At 43.2% G+C, this 20,728-nt stretch overlaps 1 protein-coding gene across 1 annotated transcript; it reads left to right on the top strand.

The window, feature by feature from the left end:
• The first annotated feature begins 6,388 nt into the window (after nt 1-6,388).
• Nucleotides 6,389-17,635, top strand: exosc10 (exosome component 10). Its single transcript, XM_083640902.1, has 25 exons — nt 6,389-6,520; nt 6,944-7,080; nt 7,222-7,345; nt 7,441-7,545; nt 7,767-7,923; nt 8,570-8,678; nt 9,156-9,231; nt 9,345-9,455; nt 10,245-10,388; nt 10,763-10,953; nt 11,124-11,280; nt 11,461-11,609; nt 11,812-11,862; nt 11,964-12,075; nt 12,195-12,242; nt 12,362-12,437; nt 12,537-12,646; nt 12,743-12,835; nt 13,407-13,475; nt 13,906-14,011; nt 14,113-14,186; nt 16,716-16,896; nt 16,993-17,057; nt 17,155-17,231; nt 17,347-17,635. The coding sequence occupies exons 1-25, from the start codon at nt 6,395-6,397 to the stop codon at nt 17,375-17,377; spliced, it is 2,679 nt and encodes an 892-aa protein (XP_083497028.1). The 5' UTR covers nt 6,389-6,394; the 3' UTR covers nt 17,378-17,635.
• Nucleotides 17,636-20,728: the final 3,093 nt, after the last annotated feature.

Here is a 20,728-nt window from a genome sequence, read left to right as displayed (position 1 = left end):
TTGTGCCCTGGTGCATGCCAGTGCACACATGTTGTGCCCGGGTGCATGCCAGTCAACACATGCTGTGCCCTGGTGCATGCCAGTGCACACATGCTGTGCCTGGGTGCATGCCAGTCAACACATGTTGTGCCCTGGTGCATGCCAGTGCACACATGTTGTGCCCGGGTGCATGCCAGTGCACACATGTTGTGCCCTGGTGCATGCCAGTGCACACATGTTGTGCCCGGGTGCATGCCAGTGCACACATGTTGTGCCCTGGTGCATGCCAGTCAACACATGTTGTGCCCTGGTGCATGCCAGTGCACACATGTTGTGCCCGGGTGCATGCCAGTGCACACATGTTGTGCCCTGGTGCATGCCAGTGCACACATGTTGTGCCCTGGTGCATGCCAGTGCACACATGTTGTGCCCTGGTGCATGCCAGTGCACACATGTTGTGCCCGGGTGCATGCCAGTCAACACATGCTGTGCCCTGGTGCATGCCAGTGCACACATGTTGTGCCCGGGTGCATGCCAGTCAACACATGTTGTGCCCTGGTGCATGCCAGTGCACACATGTTGTGCCCGGGTGCATGCCAGTGCACACATGTTGTGCCCTGGTGCATGCCAGTGCACACATGTTGTGCCCGGGTGCATGCCAGTCAACACAAGTTGTGCCCTGGTGCATGCCAGTGCACACATGTTGTGCCCGGGTGCATGCCAGTGCACACATGTTGTGCCCGGGTGCATGCCAGTCAACACATGTTGTGCCCTGGTGCATGCCAGTCAACACATGTTGTGCCCTGGTGCATGCCAGTCAACACATGTTGTGCCCGGGTGCATGCCAGTCAACACATGTTGTGCCCTGGTGCATGCCAGTGCACACATGTTGTGCCCTGGTGCATGCCAGTGCACACATGTTGTGCCCTGGTGCATGCCAGTGCACACATGTTGTGCCCGGGTGCATGCCAGTCAACACATGTTGTGCCCTGGTGCATGCCAGTGCACACATGTTGTGCCCGGGTGCATGCCAGTCAACACATGTTGTGCCCTGGTGCATGCCAGTGCACACATGTTGTGCCCTGGTGCATGCCAGTGCACACATGTTGTGCCCGGGTGCATGCCAGTCAACACATGCTGTGCCCGGGTGCATGCCAGTCAACACATGTTGTGCCCTGGTGCATGCCAGTCAACACATGTTGTGCCCTGGTGCATGCCAGTGCACACATGTTGTGCCCGGGTGCATGCCAGTGCACACATGTTGTGCCCGGGTGCATGCCAGTGCACACATGTTGTGCCCGGGTGCATGCCAGTCAACACATGCTGTGCCCGGGTGCATGCCAGTCAACACATGTTGTGCCCGGGTGCATGCCAGTCAACACATGTTGTGCCCTGGTGCATGCCAGTCAACACATGCTGTGCCCGGGTGCATGCCAGTGCACACATGTTGTGCCCGGGTGCATGCCAGTGCACACATGTTGTGCCCGGGTGCATGCCAGTGCACACATGTTGTGCCCGGGTGCATGCCAGTCAACACATGCTGTGCCCGGGTGCATGCCAGTCAACACATGTTGTGCCCGGGTGCATGCCAGTCAACACATGTTGTGCCCTGGTGCATGCCAGTCAACACAAGTTGTGCCCTGGTGCATGCCAGTCAACACATGTTGTGCCCTGGTGCATGCCAGTGCACACATGTTGTGCCCTGGTGCATGCCAGTGCACACATGTTGTGCCCTGGTGCATGCCAGTCAACACATGTTGTGCCCTGGTGCATGCCAGTGCACACATGTTGTGCCCTGGTGCATGCCAGTCAACACATGTTGTGCCCGGGTGCATGCCAGTGCACACATGTTGTGCCCTGGTGCATGCCAGTCAACACATGCTGTGCCCTGGTGCATGCCAGTCAACACATGTTGTGCCCGGGTGCATGCCAGTCAACACATGTTGTGCCCGGGTGCATGCCAGTGCACACATGTTGTGCCCGGGTGCATGCCAGTCAACACATGTTGTGCCCTGGTGCATGCCAGTCCACACATGTTGTGCCCTGGTGCATGCCAGTCAACACACAGCATCAGCCCATGCAGTGGACGGGTTCAAGTGCTGCCAATTGTGCCAGGCTGATATTGAAATTTAGCCACCAGTAGAGACATCATTTGGCAAAAATTATGGTAAGCTGTGTTTTAAATATTTTGTGAAGCTATCCTTTTTTTCTCAGTTGAATTGGCTTGTTTTGTGTTGTATGTATTGTTCGTTTTTCGTTTTTTTTTATGTATTTCATCATAAGCCCACTGCTCAGGTATTCAGACCTGCTTTATTCTAACTTTCAATAGTCCTAAAGGGGGGGAGGGAATGGCTATATCAGAAATCCGTCACCGTCTGACACGGAGGGTCTATTTAACGGTTGGACTTGACAAATGGAAAGTCTGAGATGTGCCGTGATTTAGCGGACATTAAAACTTCTTAATAAATTAGATCAGGCCTGCGGGGCTTCTATGGGAAAGGGCGTAGAAGTAATGGTTCTAATGACGCCCACACAAGACGAATATATCAGGATTTAGGGAGGACTAAATCAGGACAATTCCATCAAGATGGCACCAAGAAGATTCAAGGAAATGCGTGTGAGTTTTTCTGGGTGTGGGTGTGGGTGTGGCTGGGTACGTGTGTGTGTGCGTGTGTGTGTGTGCGTGTGTGCGTGTGCGTGCACACTTATTAAACAGAAACTGTATTTGCAGGAAGGCCATTTAGCTATTTGGAAAAGAATGGAAAGCCATGTCTTGTACTGGCTCTGGTTCAGGGCTTTTGACAACTGAAGCACTGCAGACATTCAAATCAAGTAATACCGCAAGGTCAATATGGGAGGTGGAGAAAGTTTAACCCAGGGTGGAATTGAAATATAATTTTTCTTCTGTAAAAAATACGATGTGGAGCCCCAGCACAAAGGCGCCAGCGGAAAAACTCTGAATGCTGAAAATCCAAGCCACCGTGAAGGATAAACCAAGTTTATATTAAGTGCTAGAGAAGGTGTTCCTCCCCAGATAAGTGTTCATCGTTTAAAAAAGACATGTCTTTGAATCCCATTCTGTTGTTTTGGTGGCTTTATGTGGTTTCTCTGTACACATCCTTTCATCGTCACACAGTGTCATTGTTAAGTTAAGCTAACAAATGTTTACACAGAAAACGCATCTTTCTGACTCATTTTAATGTTGATCTGAACAGGAAAAAAAATGACAAACACACAGATGATGAACTTTGCGTCCGGGGAACATAAAAGCATTGCCAACCTCCTTGTTTTGTAATATATCAGTACTGTGGAGATGTTTTGATTTTCGATTTCTTTCTTGGTTTCCTGATTGGTTTTTTGTTTTGTTTTGTTTTTTTGACAAATCGGCACAAAGGTCAAGTGTTGCTTTAAGAGTCAGTATTGGCTTTATTGAAAAGTGAATGTGATGCTATCACTCTAGCGCTGATGATGTAATGTTACTCTGTTGTGATTTGGAACAATGCCGCCAAGTGGGAGACCAGACCATGCTCCACTTCCAATTGTAAGACTCAGTCAAAACGCAGAATCTGAAAAATACATGAGCAGAACAGATCTTTAGCAGCTGCTATCACACAGATACACACACAGCCTTTTGGCGCAATGACACAAACGCCTGTTACACCTGTTACAAGGTAGAAGGCCAATGCACGTAGGTACATATACTCCGTCTTTTTATACCACTTTCCAATTTTGCTACAACTCTAAAGATCAGAAAAAGTTGAATTTATCAGAAAATGTGCAAATGCGGTAGAGCAACATGATTGACCCTTAACGAGCTAACTCAATAACGACTGAAGTGGAAAAACAATTAGCGCCCCCAGGCGACAACGCTTGGCCTTTCTGTTGTGACTCCTCAGTATTGTGATGTTCAGGTGATCTCTGTGAGATTGTGTGCAGAATGTTTTCACATTGAAAAGTCATCAGCTGATATTGATATGCTGAAGCTGTGCATGTATGATATTGTTTGGTGCATTCGTGTTTTCTAAATCAGGGAGTTAATAAAAATAATTCACTGATGGATTTTCTCTTTCATTTTTGTATGAGGATACTTGTGACACTGTGTCATTTTCTCAGCATCATCCATTTGAGTGTCTTCCCTGACAGCAGGAAGCGTTTAAGCAGTGCCAAGGGGCGCCATCAAAGCTATAAAAACCATAACGTGAAAAAGCAGACAAATTAGTGTAAATGGCAGCAGTTATGTCCTATTAAGTGGACGAAGAAGACATTCAGGAGGGTTTTTTGATGTGCTAATTGGCCGATTATATAACAGCCTGTTATCACAGTCAATGTAATTATTTGCTTTTTGGATAGTAACATCACATGATGTAATATCTTAAAATATTTTTATTTATTTTATTTATCGTTTATTTGATAGGGACAATGCAAGTTTACATTCACTCATTTCAAACAAGTTAAAGTAACTGATGTTCTGCATACAGAGTTTATAGCTATTGCTAGTTTCCCACTCCTGTCCCTAGTTAGGTTTTTAGTAAGAAGAAGGATTAAGAATTCACAATTATAGCAAGGTACATATTACAACATAGTATCAGAATTACAACATGTACGTATCACATTTGTAAGAGTAGAGAAAGAGTAAAGCAGAGAAATAACTAAAATTCAAATCAATTCAAAATTCAATGCAGTTCAATTAAATTATAATTTAATAGTAACTATGTAGAAATCAACACATCTACACTGAACAAGGCACAATATTTTGCATAGATAACAATAAGTGAACACAATCAGTGGATGTAGAAGATCGCTGTTATCTCTCTATACCTACATTACAATACAGACAGACGGAATTCTGGACAAAATCATGTTTAACAACAGAATTAATCTTAGATTTGGGCCAGAAAAATTTAATCCCATCAAATTGGGGGGTCTGTGGCTCTAATGAGGACTACATCATGGTTCTTGATATGAAAAGGGCCGAGGATCACTGTATTAGAGCATATATCTGCTGCAGTTCAGATAGCTTCTTCTTAATAATAAAAAGAAGAAGAAAAAACAATGACGTAGAATGCTACTGTGAAATATTGATTGAGCCAGTGTTGCAGAGATACTTTTAAGATAATAAGAGAGGAGAGGATCCTGTGTAGAAAATCGATATGAAGGGGAAGTGCAGAAAAGAAAGGTCTCTCTCCACACACCACAGATCATCCGTAATGAGTTGGAGTGTCAATACTTGGGTGACGGGCTCTTCACATGCTATTGATCCGTGCATTGGTGCACTAGGTTAACTTCACACCAGATATGGTCAACGAAAAAGGCAATGGGTCTCTATGTGTAATATAGAGCGTACTTCCACCAGGACTCCCACCACGCACAGATGCCGAGGAAAGCTGCAAAAATGAGCAGAATTCAGATATGGGTTGTTTGGCTCTATCAAAGAGCCTATATTGGTTATGGCATGAATAATGTGCAGGGCTGTGTTGCATCCTCATTGGTAGCAACAATGCAGATGCTGGAGTGTTGGCTTACAGCAGATTTCAATAGTCAAGATTGCCCTCTCATGGTATGAGCATGCTAGTGCAACAGCTTGCTGAGGTTAGATGGGGGGAGCCAATGCAGCGGGGTGGGCCTGCAATGCCACTGCATTGAATTGGCCCATTAACGACAACAGCCTGGGCACACAGTCGAAAAAAGAGGAGGAAGAGGGTTCCTGAAAATATTGCAATCAGAGGAGTAGGTTACCTAAAATCAGAGATGGGGACTTGGACTTGAGTCGCACTTAAGTCACACACACAGTGACTTGAGACTTGACTTGAGACTCATCCTCAAAGACTTGAGACTTGACTTGGACTTGGGGTTTGAGACTTGTGAACAATCTTTATTTTGTATTTATATTTTTTTGGTGCATTAACATTAAGGAAATGTTTACTAATGTCATCTAATCAATTCTGATATTGTATTCTAATAAAGGAGTGAGGATAATATACTACATGCTTTGAATTCCTTAGTTTTAGCTATGCAGTGTTCTAAGCAGACCAGATTGCATGCAGCAGATGATAGAACGCTCATCCAGAAGAGACTTGAGACTTTACTTGGACTTGCAAAAAATGACTTGTGAGCATCTCTGCCTAAAACGTTACAGATATAGGCTATGTAAAATAGACTGTACCATAATTCGCCAGAAAATGTTAACATGTTCACACTGCAACAATATTTTCAAAAAGAGATGCATTGCCTGTCTGTGCCAATTCCCAAAGACTGATGATGCAGTATGTATGTTTTGTAAGTTTGCTGCCCTCCCACTCCTGTCCAGTCGGCGGCGCTGTTCCTCCCTCGCCCTCTGTTTTATGCGCGTCGAAGAAACTGTTGAGGAAGTGAGTTGCTTCTTCCTGCGACTCACATGTACACACACAATCCCGAGATGGAGTCTTCTTCAAGAGGCAATAACTCTTCAAACAGTGGGCACCAAGGCGATAACTCAGCCACAAACGACGGAGAAGCAGATGAGTTGTGTCCGGGTTTTAAGGACGTGGATGCGTTCGTTAAAGTAAGTGGACTAACGCGAGTCCACGGGGCAGTCCTGCTGGGGCAACGTGGACATGCTGAGCTATGGCTACAGTCAAATTGCAGCATAGCCCATTCTGCACGCACGGGTTTCTTTAATAAACATGGACAGCGATATATCGGCTCAGGCGAATGACTCAAACTATGCAGCTACAATACTGTATAATTGTCATGTATAGGGAAGATGAATCTATCATTTTAACGTTACTCTACTACAACACCAAGCTCCTATCCTTGTGCCATTTATTTTTGTTATGTAGCCTAACCTAATAGTCCTGTCTTTTTGCAACTTTCTGTGCTGCTGCCACTGTCTCCCTTTGCCGTTAGTTTTCTTATCTGAATGGGACTTAACTGGTTAAATAAAGGTTGAATTTAAACCACAGAGTAACCCATCTTTCCTCTCCAGTATGGACTGGGCTCTGTGTTGTCTGCCACCAAAGCATCTGCTGGCCTGCCTCAAACAGGAGATGAATATGATTTCTACCGCAGCTTCCCGGGCTTTCAGGAGTTCTGTGAAACTCAAGGAGATCAAATATTGCACTGGTCAGTGTATTGTATGTTATGTTATTTTGTCACTTAATCTGGTTAGATGTACAAATACCAAGTGTGGGTTGTTGAGTAATAACCTCCCATCTATTTAATCTCATCTTATGATATATCTTCTTCACTGTGTCCCTGCATTAGTATGAGTCAGATCATGCAAAACCATGGCTGCAGATCTCACATTAGAGACCGCAACAAGCTGACGGGGCTGGAGGAGCAGTTTGACTTGGTGGTGGACGCCAACGACGTCATCCTGGAAAAAGTGGTATGACCTTGAGCTGTGGTGTTATGGGATTGTTTTTTTTAATGTTGAGGAGAAGGTCTTGGCAAACCAACAGAGCTCCTGTAACTGATTTCCAGGGGATTCTTCTCGATGAAGCTGACGGGGTGAACAGGAGCCAGCAGCCTGTCATGCCTGCAGGCATCCAGCCTCCTAAGATTGTCGTGTCCAGCTGGAATCGCAAGGTTGGCTAATGAACCCGTTCTCTCAGCCCCAGCAGTGCACACACACCAGCCTCTGTTTTTGGGCTGCATTCAGCCTGGAAAATTATAATGTGGCAGTCCAGGCATTCAAGTACTTTTACTGTGGAACACTTGATACATAATGCATTCCCAGTCCCTATTATTCGTGAACGTGTTCACCCACCTTTTGGTCAAAACAGTCATTTTCTGCTTGCTTTAATCAGGGCTCAGACTCGGGCCGTGGCGAGACGTTCAGACTGCTCCATGCCAAGAACATTGCAAGGCCTCAGCTGAAATTCAAAGAGAAAGTGGACAACAGCAACACACCCTTCGTCCCCAAGATCTTCATCAAGCCCAATGCATTAAAGTCCCTTCCTTCTTGTAAGATGGACTTTTCACTCCTTTTATTCTAGGTGAAATTCAACCATTTCCTGTCTTTTGTTTAACCCACATATATATTTTTTTAACATTTCTTTTTATTGTGTTGTACAAAGCTCCAAAGTACAAAGGTCCAAACAAACAATGTGCTTACAAGTCATATCTGTCCAAACCTGTAAAATCCAGTTGTAATAGAGGGAAAAGGGAAGTAGTAAAAAAAAAAAAACATGTATGAAGAATAGAAAATGAAAAACAAAATAGAAAATCAAACTGCATAATAACTAGAACCATAGTGTTGGGGTGTACCTTCATGTTACCAAAACCCCTTTACAAAAAGTCCGGAATTGCAGAGATGATGGTCCACATTAATTTGAATAATAATCCTTATTTCTTCCATTTATTAATTTATGTGTCAAGCATTCAGCTATAGACCCTTTTCGTGGGGGGCGATTTTGTGTGGAAAGGGCAGGGTAGGCACAGGTTGGAAGTTGGAAGTTTTGCTTGCACCTGTGTTTACCCTGCCTTTTTGACACAAAATCGCCCCCGTGAAAAGGGTCTATTTATTACATAAATGTGTCCTTGACTGCCAGTATGCAATATGAATTTAAATTTCAACTAATGTGATGGCTGTTTTGCTCCCCAATTGTAGATTTCACCAACAAACAAATACGCAAAGAGCGTCCGGAGGACCTGGATGTCCCGGCTGCCCTGGCTGACTTCATTCACCAGCAGAGAACTCAGGAACATGTGGAAGACATGTAAGACAAATCCCTCACTTGCAGTTCCTTCATCTAATGTTAATATTTTTGGTATTTTTTTCCTCAACTCATTCTCCATGTAAACCAGGGATGCCCCGTTGCCCGCTTATAGGTGGTCCGCAGTGAATTGGAAAAATACAATGAAAAATAACCTGTTAGAACAAAGTAGCATCCTGCTGTTACGGCTGTTTTTTGTTTTGTTTTTCAAACTGCCCAGCAAGAAGGCGAGACATAATGTTAGTTAGCTTGTTGGATGTCAAAGCTAAAACAGCCATCCAATTCTGTTGGGTATGTGTTATTCACGGTTCGCACAAGGTCCTTGAAGTGCTTGAATTTTGTTTGAAATTTGCGCTTAATATTGTTTGACCCTTGACTCCTATTTTCCTGTATGTGGCCCGCCGCAACCAAAAAAGTTTGGCCATCCCTGAAAATGTGATTTACAAACGTGATTTACAAGCGTGATTTTGATCCATGTAGGTTTGCACACCCATACCAGTATGAGTTGGATCATCTTACAGTACCAGAACAGATACTGTCCAAGTCTGAACCTCAGGTAAATTATAGATCAGTCTTTTTAAATTTAATATCCCCCCCCCCCATATGTTAGACTTCTGCATAATCTTTAAATTTCCAGAATACACCTTTGATTGGTTTGATTATTTCCAGATGTACAACCCAATTGCTGAGACAAAGTGCTCCTTCATAGACACCCTGGAAGATCTGGTGGCCCTGAATGAGAAGCTGTGCAGATTGTCTGAATTTGCAGTGGACCTGGAGGTATGGGAGAAACATCTGAGATGTAGCTGACCTGCACCTCTGTAGGGAAACTAGCCTCAGATCATACTTTCATCTCCTCAGTTGGAGAAAAGTAATTACCTTAAGCATCTGGCATTACCTAAGAGTGAGCTCACGTCAAGTGTGTTTACCAAGGTTTATTCAACCTTTTGGGGCGTTTTAATACTTTTTGTGTTTTGTGTTTTTTGGACAGGCAGGTGAGAACGATCCTATTTGAACTTGGGTGTCACCAAATAACTGCACACCCGAAAACGCGGATTTCATTCCTCTTCCACATAAACTGTGGTTTATTAGGAGTGAGAACATAATCTCAGCTACAGGGAATGACCCCAGAATGTGCAGGTTTATGGTATAAGGAGACAGATGTTGTCATCTGATGTTGCCAGTATTTTCCAAGCCTAGCGTAAGAATGCAGGAAAACAACCGCTCCATCCGGCTCAATCTTTAATGTGCTGGAAGCATCAACGAGTTCAAATCACCACAGAAGATATTTCCACCCACTTAAATCTGTGCAATAGTTCATGGTGTCCAGATTTTTCTTCGTGTTCTTTACTGATATTAATTTGAGTGGGAAGGGTTACTTTGCGCCCCATTAGATTTTTTCCCCCCACACTTTACTTTAGTTATCATTTTGGATGGTTTTTATAGTTATCGTTGCCATGGGAACACAGACATTCTATTTACTTTTATTTTTTATAGTTGTAGTTTTAATTCTAGAATGTGAATGGGCCATAACACCTTGTCATGATGACACTTTGTTCCCCATCCCAGCATCATTCCTACAGGAGCTTCCTCGGGATCACCTGTCTGATGCAGATCTCGACCAGAGAGGAGGACTTCCTCATCGACACGATGGAGCTCCGCAGTGAGATGTACATCCTGAACGAGGCGTTCACAGACCCGGCTGTGGTCAAGGTGACTGAATCCTTCCTGCATTTGAGGGTCCTAAGATGGGAAGGGAGATGAGATAATAGTTTCTGTAGAGGTTTTGTTTTCATGTATAGGTAACTGTGTGTGTGTGTGGGGGGGGGGGGGTTCTTTGCTGTGTGGATCTTTATGCCTGCTGGGAAAATTGATCCATATGAATAAATTTGATTGAAGTTGTTTAAATTGAAGGTGATAAAGACATTATGAACTCGGGGTCACATCTCCAACAAAAACAATCTGTCCTCTCCTGATAAATATATATATAACTCACCGAAGAGCATCGTCAGCCGTTTTTCCCTGACACTGACCATATGCAGCACACTCTTCACTTGAGCTGAATGTATTTTCTCCACTGTCACCAGGTGTTTCATGGTGCTGACTCTGACATCGAGTGGCTCCAGAGGGACCTCGGTCTGTACGTCGTCAATCTCTTTGACACACACCAGGCCAGCAGGGCCTTGAACCTGGCCAGGCATTCGCTGGACCACCTGCTCAAATTCTTCTGCAACGTGGACTCGGACAAACGCTACCAACTTGCCGACTGGAGGATTCGGTACGGAGACGATTATGCCATTTCGCCGCTTGATCTTCTAGTTACTTCTGATCATGTTAGGCTGTGTGAATGAGCCTAATCTCTTGAGAGGGAATGCATTGTGACGTGCACGGCATTATCTTGGACTTTAGGCAGTTGAAGAATAGGATTGTCACTCTTGTTCCCTGCAGGCCCTTGCCAGAAGAGATGTTCCACTATGCCAGGGCCGACACCCATTACCTCCTCTATATCTACGACTCCCTGAGGGTGCAGCTGCTGGACTTGAACCACGGGCAGCCTGGCCTGCTGCAGTGCGTCTGGAACAAGAGCAAAGACATCTCCCTGAAGGTACACAACACACAAATCTTAAGTCTGTGCACCTCTTAGAAAATCATAAATTTAACATTCACATCTCATTCCCCGCTATTCTATTTCCAGTCGTTTCTTTTTTTCTTTCCCATTTTCAAATTCCACACCGTGGGCACATTAATTTTTCCGACATTCGTCATGATCCACCACCAATTACAGAAATATGTGAAGCCCATCTTCACGGAGGACTCGTACTTGGACCTGATGAGGAAGCAGAAGAAGTCGTTTAACACCCAGCAGCTCACTGCCTTCAGACTGCTGTTTGCCTGGAGGGACAAGCTGGCCAGGCAGGAAGATGAAAGCACAGGGTAGGCTGTTGGAAACGGATGGACTCGCTGTTATCGGAGCAGCCTGCTCGTGCTCTTTTCCGATTTAAAATGAATGCCTTGTGAAATGTTTCCCATCATGCACTTCCCCGACAACAATCCTCCCTGCGTTTAGAGTCGGTCCTTATTATCAAAGCCATTTGGATGCTTCCTGAACATGTTTTAATTCTCCTTTGTCCATCAGATATATCCTGCCCAATCACATGATGATCAAGATATCTGAGGAATTGCCAAAGTAAGTTTCTTAATGTTTACGCTTTTTGTAAAAGGATTGAGTTGTTCTCATTGTTTCCTAGTGGTAACCCTGAGCAAAATGTTTTGTCTTCATTTACCCAGGGAGCCTCAGGGCATCACTGCCTGCTGTAACCCCGTCCCTCCACTAGTGAGGCAGCAGGTCAACGAGCTCCATCTATTAGTGCAGCAGGGAAGGGACATGCCTCTCCTCAAGGTACAAAGTGATGTTTTTCAATTAATGATCTAAATTCGTTGTGTCAGCGTTCTTGTCAGAGTCACTTGACAATGAAGGCACTCGGATCAATCAAATCGCAATGTTTTCTTCACTCGTAGGCCGAGATTGTAGCTCAGAAGAAGAAAGGACTCACGCCCATAAAGAAGGTTGGTTAAAAACGGACGTATCCTTAGCTTTGAACGACACTTTGTTGAATGCTAGTTTGCAGCGTAATTGAAGGAACTGAGATTGGAGCTGGAAAAAGTAATGTTCTGTCATTCTCCAGCCAGAGGTGACCTTGTTCGGTCCCCATGATACATCCAGGGTCTCTGAGAGTGATTTGACCAGCTTTTCTCCTCATGGTACAGTAAGCTTAATTGATAGTCATACATATTTTGGCATGTTCTTATGATTTAGTCTTTGAGCTGAATAGACCTTAAACTTGTGTTTTTTGTTTTCAGAACTGCCTGTCAAGCAAGGAATGCTCTTCTCAGACGACGAGCCAGGAATGGAAGTCGATGGACAGAAAACGAGTGGCCTCATGGCCTCGGCCAAAATCACCGTGTTTGAGGTAGAGATGAGCTGTGGTGTTTTGAGTCTACTTTGTTAGCCCATCTGTTCACGTGGAACTGTTGTCCTACTTAATGTGTGCTGCTTCCTTCTGTAGGAGATGGAGACAAAAGACGACCAAGAGTCCCTCACTGGGGCTCAGGTGAAAGCCAGCCGCATCATTGAGTCTTTCCATAACCCTTTCAGAATGGTAAGAGTTTACCAGTGATTAACCTCCAGTGTTATACACATAGTTTTGTATAGAGTACCGCAGGGATGACATATTTTTGTAGGCTTACCCCGAAGTCCCTGCACTTCCTGGTTCCTACGTGTAAAAGTCAATGGGATGTTTGTATCGGAGTTTTGGTTAAATGCATGAAATAAGTAACCTGACACTGCCAGGTGGGTGGTTTTGTTCTCGCCAGAATCCAGCTGGCTTGCAAGGATATGAAATAAGGTCTGTCATTAAAAAACAACACATTTACTCTTTGAAAATCATAAAAGTGGTCCTCATTTGAGAAGATTATGTTGCTGAACACAAAGTGGTCCTCATTTGAGAAGATTATCTTGCTGAACACAACGTTCGCTGTTTCATAAACTTTTGTTGACCACAGACCTTATTTCAAGCATGTAATCAAAATCCCCAATTTACACATTTACATTTTACACATAGGAACCGGAAGTGCTAACCTCCAGGTCTTCTGGACTCATTCCTGTGGTACTCTATAGCTGCTCTCAGTATCCACTGAGTACCGTTTAATCCGATTCCTTTTTGTTTTCAGTATTTACCCTCCAGTGACGTGCGTGTCAACAAAAATGCTAAGTTTGACCCCTCTACAAAAATATATGAGGTAATCAATAAACTCCATTCATACTTTTTTTTTGTTTTATTTGTTGACAATGCGTCAAAGTACATTTTTTATTTTTTATGTGTAAAATATAATAACAGGAGAAAAGAAACACCATCCTGAGAATGGTACAATGATCAACATCTTTTGCAACACCAGGTCCTTTAAGGATATGTTAAAGAGAAAAGTCAGCAGGTCCAGAGAAGAATATGTTCTGGACTAAGGGGATTTATTGAAGGGAGAGAGTCCAGAAAGGAGCTCCAGATTCTGTTATATATTGCACGTTTTCCCCTCACTGCATGATAATAAACCAGCCCTAAATAGCTTGATGTACCTTGATGAAAGGGTCTCCATCCAAGCGTAGTTGTGTTGGTATTCTCCCAACTGATTATGTTTGAATGTTCATAGCTGTGCCATCATGTCATCTGAACAGATCAGTAAAAGATGGAAACTGCAGAGTATAGAACAGCAACAGAAGGAGTTGGAGGCCAAGAAGAAAGCCAAGCAGGAAACTAAGGAACACGCAAAGAAGGCGGCAGGTAGGGGGCACTAATGAAGCAATCTGAAGGTACTCTTCTTCACTGTACGTGGACATGCTACATGCTGCGGCTTCATTGTTCTGTCATGTTGATTTCCACAGAGGAAAGGAACAAGGCCAAACAGAGCTACCAGGAGTCTCTCCAAGACGTCATCACTGTTCGCCAGCAAGCCGCCGTGAGTCATTTTCTCCATTTTGTCCCTCAATTTGCCATGTTGTACTTCAAATAGGCTTCACACTCTTTAACTTCACTGCTGATATCCCTATTGGGCAAGTGCAATCTAGGGCTGTCAAAGTATATTCTATATTCAAATATAGATTCAAAAATACAAATTTAAAGAATATTCAAATATGAAAATTAATATGAAATTTTATTTTTTATATATTTAACCAGGTAAAAAACCTAGCCAAGACGACAACATAAAAACATACATTGTTTGCCTGGTTATTTAAAAACATTACAAAAGTGGAGGCTACTATACTGTATTAGTACTGACTGAATAAAATGGGGGGAAACCATGTTTATGTTGAAATAATAAAAATGTTTATGTTCAAATAAATATACCAAGTAGTATAAGCTCTCTGGTTGTATTGGTTTGCCTTGCCACGCCCACTAAGAAAAAAGAAAAAAAAGTATTTGAATATAATCGAACGAATATGTTTTGTTTAGAGGGAATATTCAAATGTGATTTTTTGACAGCTCTGGCCTGGTGCAATCCCATTGAAAAACCATCAGATACCGTTCAGCCCAGAGCCTGGTGCAGCATATAAGGATAGTGAGCTGATTTAACCCACTGCATTGCTCCACATTTCCTTAAGACAGGCCTGGTGTTTGTGCACATGAATATGGCGCCTCACAAGCTGCCACTCTGCAGCAGCAGGATGCTCGTGGTGTTTAATATTTATATCCGCCACATGATGTGCCTGAGGAGGCAGGATGGACACCGCGGGAGTGGAGTATTAGAGGCATGTCCTCCACTCATCAGCCGCTGAACGCTTTCCTTTCCTCCCGGGAAACAACAATAGCTACTTCCTGCCCCAAAGGCCCCACCGCCTGTTAGCTCTGGCTCCCTCTAGGGTCTTACTTGGAACCCTCCTGCTTGGATGGTTAGTCATGCACACTCTTGCCCACCACTTGGTGGTTCCTCTCTGCTGAGCGCTCACTGAGACAAAGGTTGTGGTGGTACAGCCTCTTCTGTCTGTCCACTGTGCAGGAGAACAGAAAAAAGGCCATGTTCAGACTAGGAGGCCAAATCTGATTTGTGAACTTCAGTGACCTATTAATGACTTTATCCAGATTGGTTTTATGAGTCTGGACGCTCCCAGTCTGATTTGTGTCACTTGTCCCAAACCACATATGGAGGTAGTTTCCAATCTGCTTTTGACTGATGTGACTTCAGTGTGGACGCGCAGATCCACCAAATCTGATTTGAATGTCACTCGTAACTCGTCATCAAATGCTTCTGCGCAGGAAGACCACGTCACCAACGTGCGTATTTACTGACGCTCACGTCGTTACCATAACAACCCATGCAGATAGGCTGTTTAGGTCTGGACACACAGATCCGACTTGAGAATCAGATTTGTGGCAGTGCGGACACACTCCCAAATCAGATAATGATGATTAATGACTTTATCAGCAAATCGGATTTGCCTGTAATGTGAACATGGCCAAAGGCTGCTGGTCGGTTTGCTCCGTCCCTGCTGGTGGCTCCCCTTTTCCCCTCTGCCTCGGACTCTGAGCCTGGAGCCAACAGTCGCTCCACACAGTGATCCAGTGTGTGATTAGGGCTTAAAGAGAGGAGTTGGTTTGAAGTTACTCCCTGCTGAAACAGCACCTTTTGAATAAGTGTGTTGGCTCCGGCGTTCATAGTCAGAGTTATTGGCAGCAGGAAAGTACAGTAATACTCGCCAATCCGCCAAATACAGGCAATAATTGGCTTTGGCGGTTAACTGTCAGTTCTACTCGCCACTTTGACAGTGAGGCTTTCTGCTGTTGTTTCTGTATGCACAATATGCACAATATCTTTGCAGTTTTCCAACGCTTCTATAGTACACATGCTGTGGTGTGGCTGCCACATTAATGCTCCTCTCTTGCCAGCGTGCTGCTGTTGGCTAACAGCAAAATGTCTCATCAGGTCCAATTAGGTGAAGGTGAAGCTAAATTGATCAATTATAACTAACCCCACGAAATAACTGACAGACTGACAGATTTCCCCTGTGGAGGAGCCTAAAAGTCTTTGATCAACACAAAAAAGATGGCGAAATGTAGCAGTTATGCACCCGCAGGAAACTCACACGAATACAGGGACAACATGTAAACACACAGAAAGGACCTTGGACGGACCGGGGTTCGAACCCGGGACCTTCTTGCTGTGAGGCAGCAGCGCTAACCACTAAGGCACCATGCCGTCCAAGTATTCAGCTTTAGTCCTGGATGTAGTTGGAGGCAATAATTTCCACGGTCACTTTTCACTCATTCATTTTGCAGCCCAAAATCAAGTCAATTCATAATCACAACAAATGTTTTCTGACTTTTTTTATTGTAACATCAATATGAAAATGGGTTAAACATGGCACTTCTGTATCACAGTTACAACATGAAAACAGCAATGTCAGTTGAAGTCAGAAGTAGTAAAAAAAGTAGCTACTAATCACACTAACACACTAACACAGTGTACAACTTTGTTGACCAATTGAATCAGGAATCTGCAAAAGGAGGTGGGAAGAAAAGAGAGAGGGTGACCAGTGAGGTTGGAGAGTCCACTCCCAAACCAAACAAGAAACTGATGAAATCTGCAGAGAAAGCCCAAAAGAACAACCCAGCTCCCAAAGACGACTTCAAACCCTTCGACTACAATCAGTCAGACCTCAAAGTCTTTGCTGGTGGGCTATGCATACAGCATTTTTTTAAATCACATTTGTCAAATCATTACATCAATTATATTAGATTTCATGGATGTTCCTCATTTGTTTTTACAGGTGCCAAGTCTAAGGACAATGCACAATTTGATCCAAACAGACAAGCCCACGATCCAAAGAGAAAGGTATTTTTCTATCCATTTTCTAATGTAATTTGGGAAAAAATCTCTCACAAACCTATATATCGAAATAATCATTTCATTTGCATCTGTTGTCCTACAGAAAAATCCCAAAGGACAAAAATCTAATTTCTCTGCTGCAAATAGAAGTATGTCCTACCTGCCTGGAAAATCTGACAGGTAGAAATATATATATTTACATTAAATGATATATCTTGTGTTTTTGCTTTTGGAGATCAGAGTAAGCTGTGTCCCAGTAAGTTGACTTTGCTTTTTATCCTTTTATTCTCCACAGAGGATTCCGACACAACTGGCCCAAAAGATAAGACCTACTCTTCAATTATTATTAGTTTTAACATTGTTTTGTCAGCTAAAATCAATTTCACTTGCTTTTCTTCTAAAACAATGAAATTCAATATTTATTGAATTTTCAGTATGTAATGTATTTTGCTTTTGTGGAACAATTTATCATGTAACTTGCTTTTCTTCTAAAAAATGAAACTCAATATTTATTGAATTTCAATATGTAATGTTTTTGCTTTTGTGGAATAATTTTTTCATGTAAATACTTGGAAGACCTTATTAAAAACCATTTCAGAGAAAGCATTTGCAGCCTATTATTCTTCTCAAAACAGAAAAAAAACTGATGGAACAGATTCACTTTTTAACATGTTCCTGGTAGATTTTGTGTAGTTGCAAAAATAGACGTGTTTCAGAAAAGGAAAGCTGAATCTAATGTTATGCTATTTTTGTTACAGTCACATGGCTTTTTGATAATGGCGGTGTATCTATTTAAATCTCTGCAGGTTTCCACTACCTAAGGCCTTTAAGGGTGTTTTCAATTTTTATTTTTTATTTTTATTATGCTATTACAGATACAGGCTTCATGAACAACATTCAGAGAGCCTAGCATTGATCTGCAGCTACTCATACATATATGTGAGACTGATTAAGTATGATAAATAGAAGTCCTTGAGTTTTAGGGTCTCGTGCTGAGGAGGTGCTTGTTCAGTCTCTTCTTGAAGGCATCAACACTGCTTGATGTAATGTCTCCAACAACCGCGGGGGGAAGGCTGTTCCATGTTGCTATGGCAGAGTGGAGAAAGCTCCTGTCCAGGCATTTGGTGTTTGCCCTGGGCAGTGACAGGGCATGGTTGGGTGGGAGCCTCCGGGTGGTTCGACCTGGGACATGAGCGGGGGGTAGCAGCGCTTTCAGGTCTGCTGGGCACTTGGTAGTGTGCATTTTGAAAATAACAGTTGTTGCAGCAACTGTTCTGCGATGGCTCAATTTGGTGATGGCAAAATCCTTATGGGCAGAGTCCTCATCCACACCTATGATTTTAATTGCCTTTTTCTGGATATTATCCAGCTGCCTGAGAGTTGTTTGTGAGGCATTCATCCAGGCAAGGCAGGAGTAGATTCACAGGCAACACGTGATTATTTTGTAACAGTTTATTTTTTATTTTTGGTCTACATCAGTGGTTCTTCACCGTTGGCTCAGAAAAATAAAAAAGGTTTGACATGTTAAATCTTAAACGGCATCATAGAGGCCTGGAGACGAACATTATTTTCCTCTATTTTAATGACCGACTATTGAAGTGAAGCTACTCTATTCTGTATTGTGTCATAAGAAAAGGCTTTTATTACAAAACCATAAACATAACTGCTTCGTATATTTGAAATACTATGATTTTGTTGTGAGCCGACTCCGATTCCCTTTCCAGGTTATGAACCACTGTTGTAAATGTATTTTATTTATCAGGTTTTACTGCTTTCAAATGCCTTATGTAAGTTTTAATGTCTGCATTATGTCTTATTTTATTAGCATTATGTAGTGCAGCTTTAACCATCACTAAATTATTCTGAGATGTTTAGAAAGGAATTGATAACACTGTATTTGCAGATATATCCCTTTAATTTCTCTTGATTGCAACAGTGCAAAGTTACAGAGGTTTCATTCGGCTACATACAAACACTGAAGCAGGTAATGCAGAGAGACAGTGCATGACATTATGCTACACATACACACTGCACTAGACAGAACTACATAAACACATAGTGGCACCATTGTAGTCATAGCAGTATGATAGCAACTGAAGCCACAGTGGTCTCCATTAGTGCAGCTGTCCGGTGGACCAGTGAGGCAGTGTATGATGAGATGGAATGGTCCATTATAAAACGGTGTCTACACTGTCATTTTGTGCAGCTGTGGTGCTTGGGGATGGATAATTCTAGTTTTGCCCCATATCTGTCGCTGTTTGTGTTATGCTTCAAGTTGAGTTGATTTTTTTTAAATCATAATAAAATCATTACTTCTACATCATCATTACATCAACATTTGGACTATACGACACCTATTTTAGATGGTAAGATTGTAAAATTACAATGATAAGGGGGAAGTCCACCCACCCAAGCATCCAGAATCCCAGATTCTGATGGCAAAAGTCCAGACTGATCTTAAGTCCTGTCAGTCCTTTATCTCAAAGACCCTCATCCTCCCACGCTCATTTGCAATTCCCCACTGTACAACCAGCACTCCATCTAGTGGAGGATACCGAGGATGCAAGAGGGAACTGGAAGGCCACATTCAGACTTAATTCTCCAATGTGGGCAATGTTTGTTCTCTGTTCAATTTTTGTCTCATTGATGATGCCATCAGTGATGTTATAAATCACTGATTTCATCAGTGATCTCACTTGAGCAATTGTGCATTGTGACATCATCAGTGATGTCAACAGCAATTGGGATGTCATCAGGGATGCGGAGTTGTGACATCATCAGTGATGTCATAAGAGCAGGTGAGCCCGCACAGCGGTCGAGCTGCATAGCAGGCTTCGTATGCAAGCTGCAGGGCGAGCCTAGGAATCGAGCGCGCGAGATGCCTAGTTCTCCAAACTTGTCAGCTATTCCTGTGGACAGCATCAAAGCCCCAACCATTGCCCATGGAGAGGCGCACTCTTCAACAGTAAACTGCAGCAGAGGGTCTAGCTCAGTGATACTCAATTTGCGGCCCGCGGGCGCCCCCTGTGTGGCCCGCGAGGGAATTACATTTTTTTTTAAATACAGTGCACCTGAACGCAACATGCAAGATACCCGCTGAATAAGTGTCCAAATGTTCATGTCATTCCAGCCAATACTCCACTTCTGTTATAGCATTTCAGTCTGGAATATGGAATATCTTTCAATAATCTATGATTTAGCTGCTAAATTGTCATAAATTCATATTTTATAGAAGCGTACACACAAAAGAGTATCTTGTATGTTATTATCCAATATTTTCTGAGTTTATTTAACCAAAGCAACTAATTCATTCAGATTGTTTTGACCTTTATGGCGGTCTTGTGAAAGTATCAAATACTACAGATGAACTAAATCAGTGATTCTCAACCTTTTTCATATCAAGGACCCTCATTTAGTCCGCATCAGTACAATCCCCCATTTGATGAGATGAGAATATGGAGACTCAGCTTGGACACAGCTGAAACAGTTCACTAAAACATAATACAGGCTGATGTGACTACTGTGCACAAGAGTAGCATGGGTGAGTAGATTTGACTGAATTGTCATTTTTGGGTGCAACGTTATTCTTTTCATTGGCTTAGTAGTTGAAGTCTGAACGCCAACAGAGGGCTTGTTTTGTGGTTATTCTGGACAGTTTAGCGGTTCTGACAAACTCC

Source organism: Poromitra crassiceps, assembly GCF_964638095.1.
Source record: "Poromitra crassiceps genome assembly, chromosome: 8".
Classification (NCBI taxonomy): domain Eukaryota; kingdom Metazoa; phylum Chordata; class Actinopteri; order Beryciformes; family Melamphaidae; genus Poromitra; species Poromitra crassiceps.
Note: the sequence above shows the minus strand (reverse complement) of the source record. Positions and strands in the feature narration are given on the sequence as shown.

Excerpts from the sequence above, each read along its gene's own strand:
- exosc10 (XM_083640902.1), top strand. The coding sequence starts at position 6,395 with ATGGAGTCTTCTTCAAGAGGCAATAACTCTTCAAACAGTGGGCACCAA. Across the intron at positions 12,647-12,742 it reads CCAAAATCACCGTGTTTGAG|GAGATGGAGACAAAAGACGA; the intron begins GTAGAGATGAGC and ends TTCCTTCTGTAG. Across the intron at positions 16,897-16,992 it reads AGACCTCAAAGTCTTTGCTG|GTGCCAAGTCTAAGGACAAT; the intron begins GTGGGCTATGCA and ends TTGTTTTTACAG.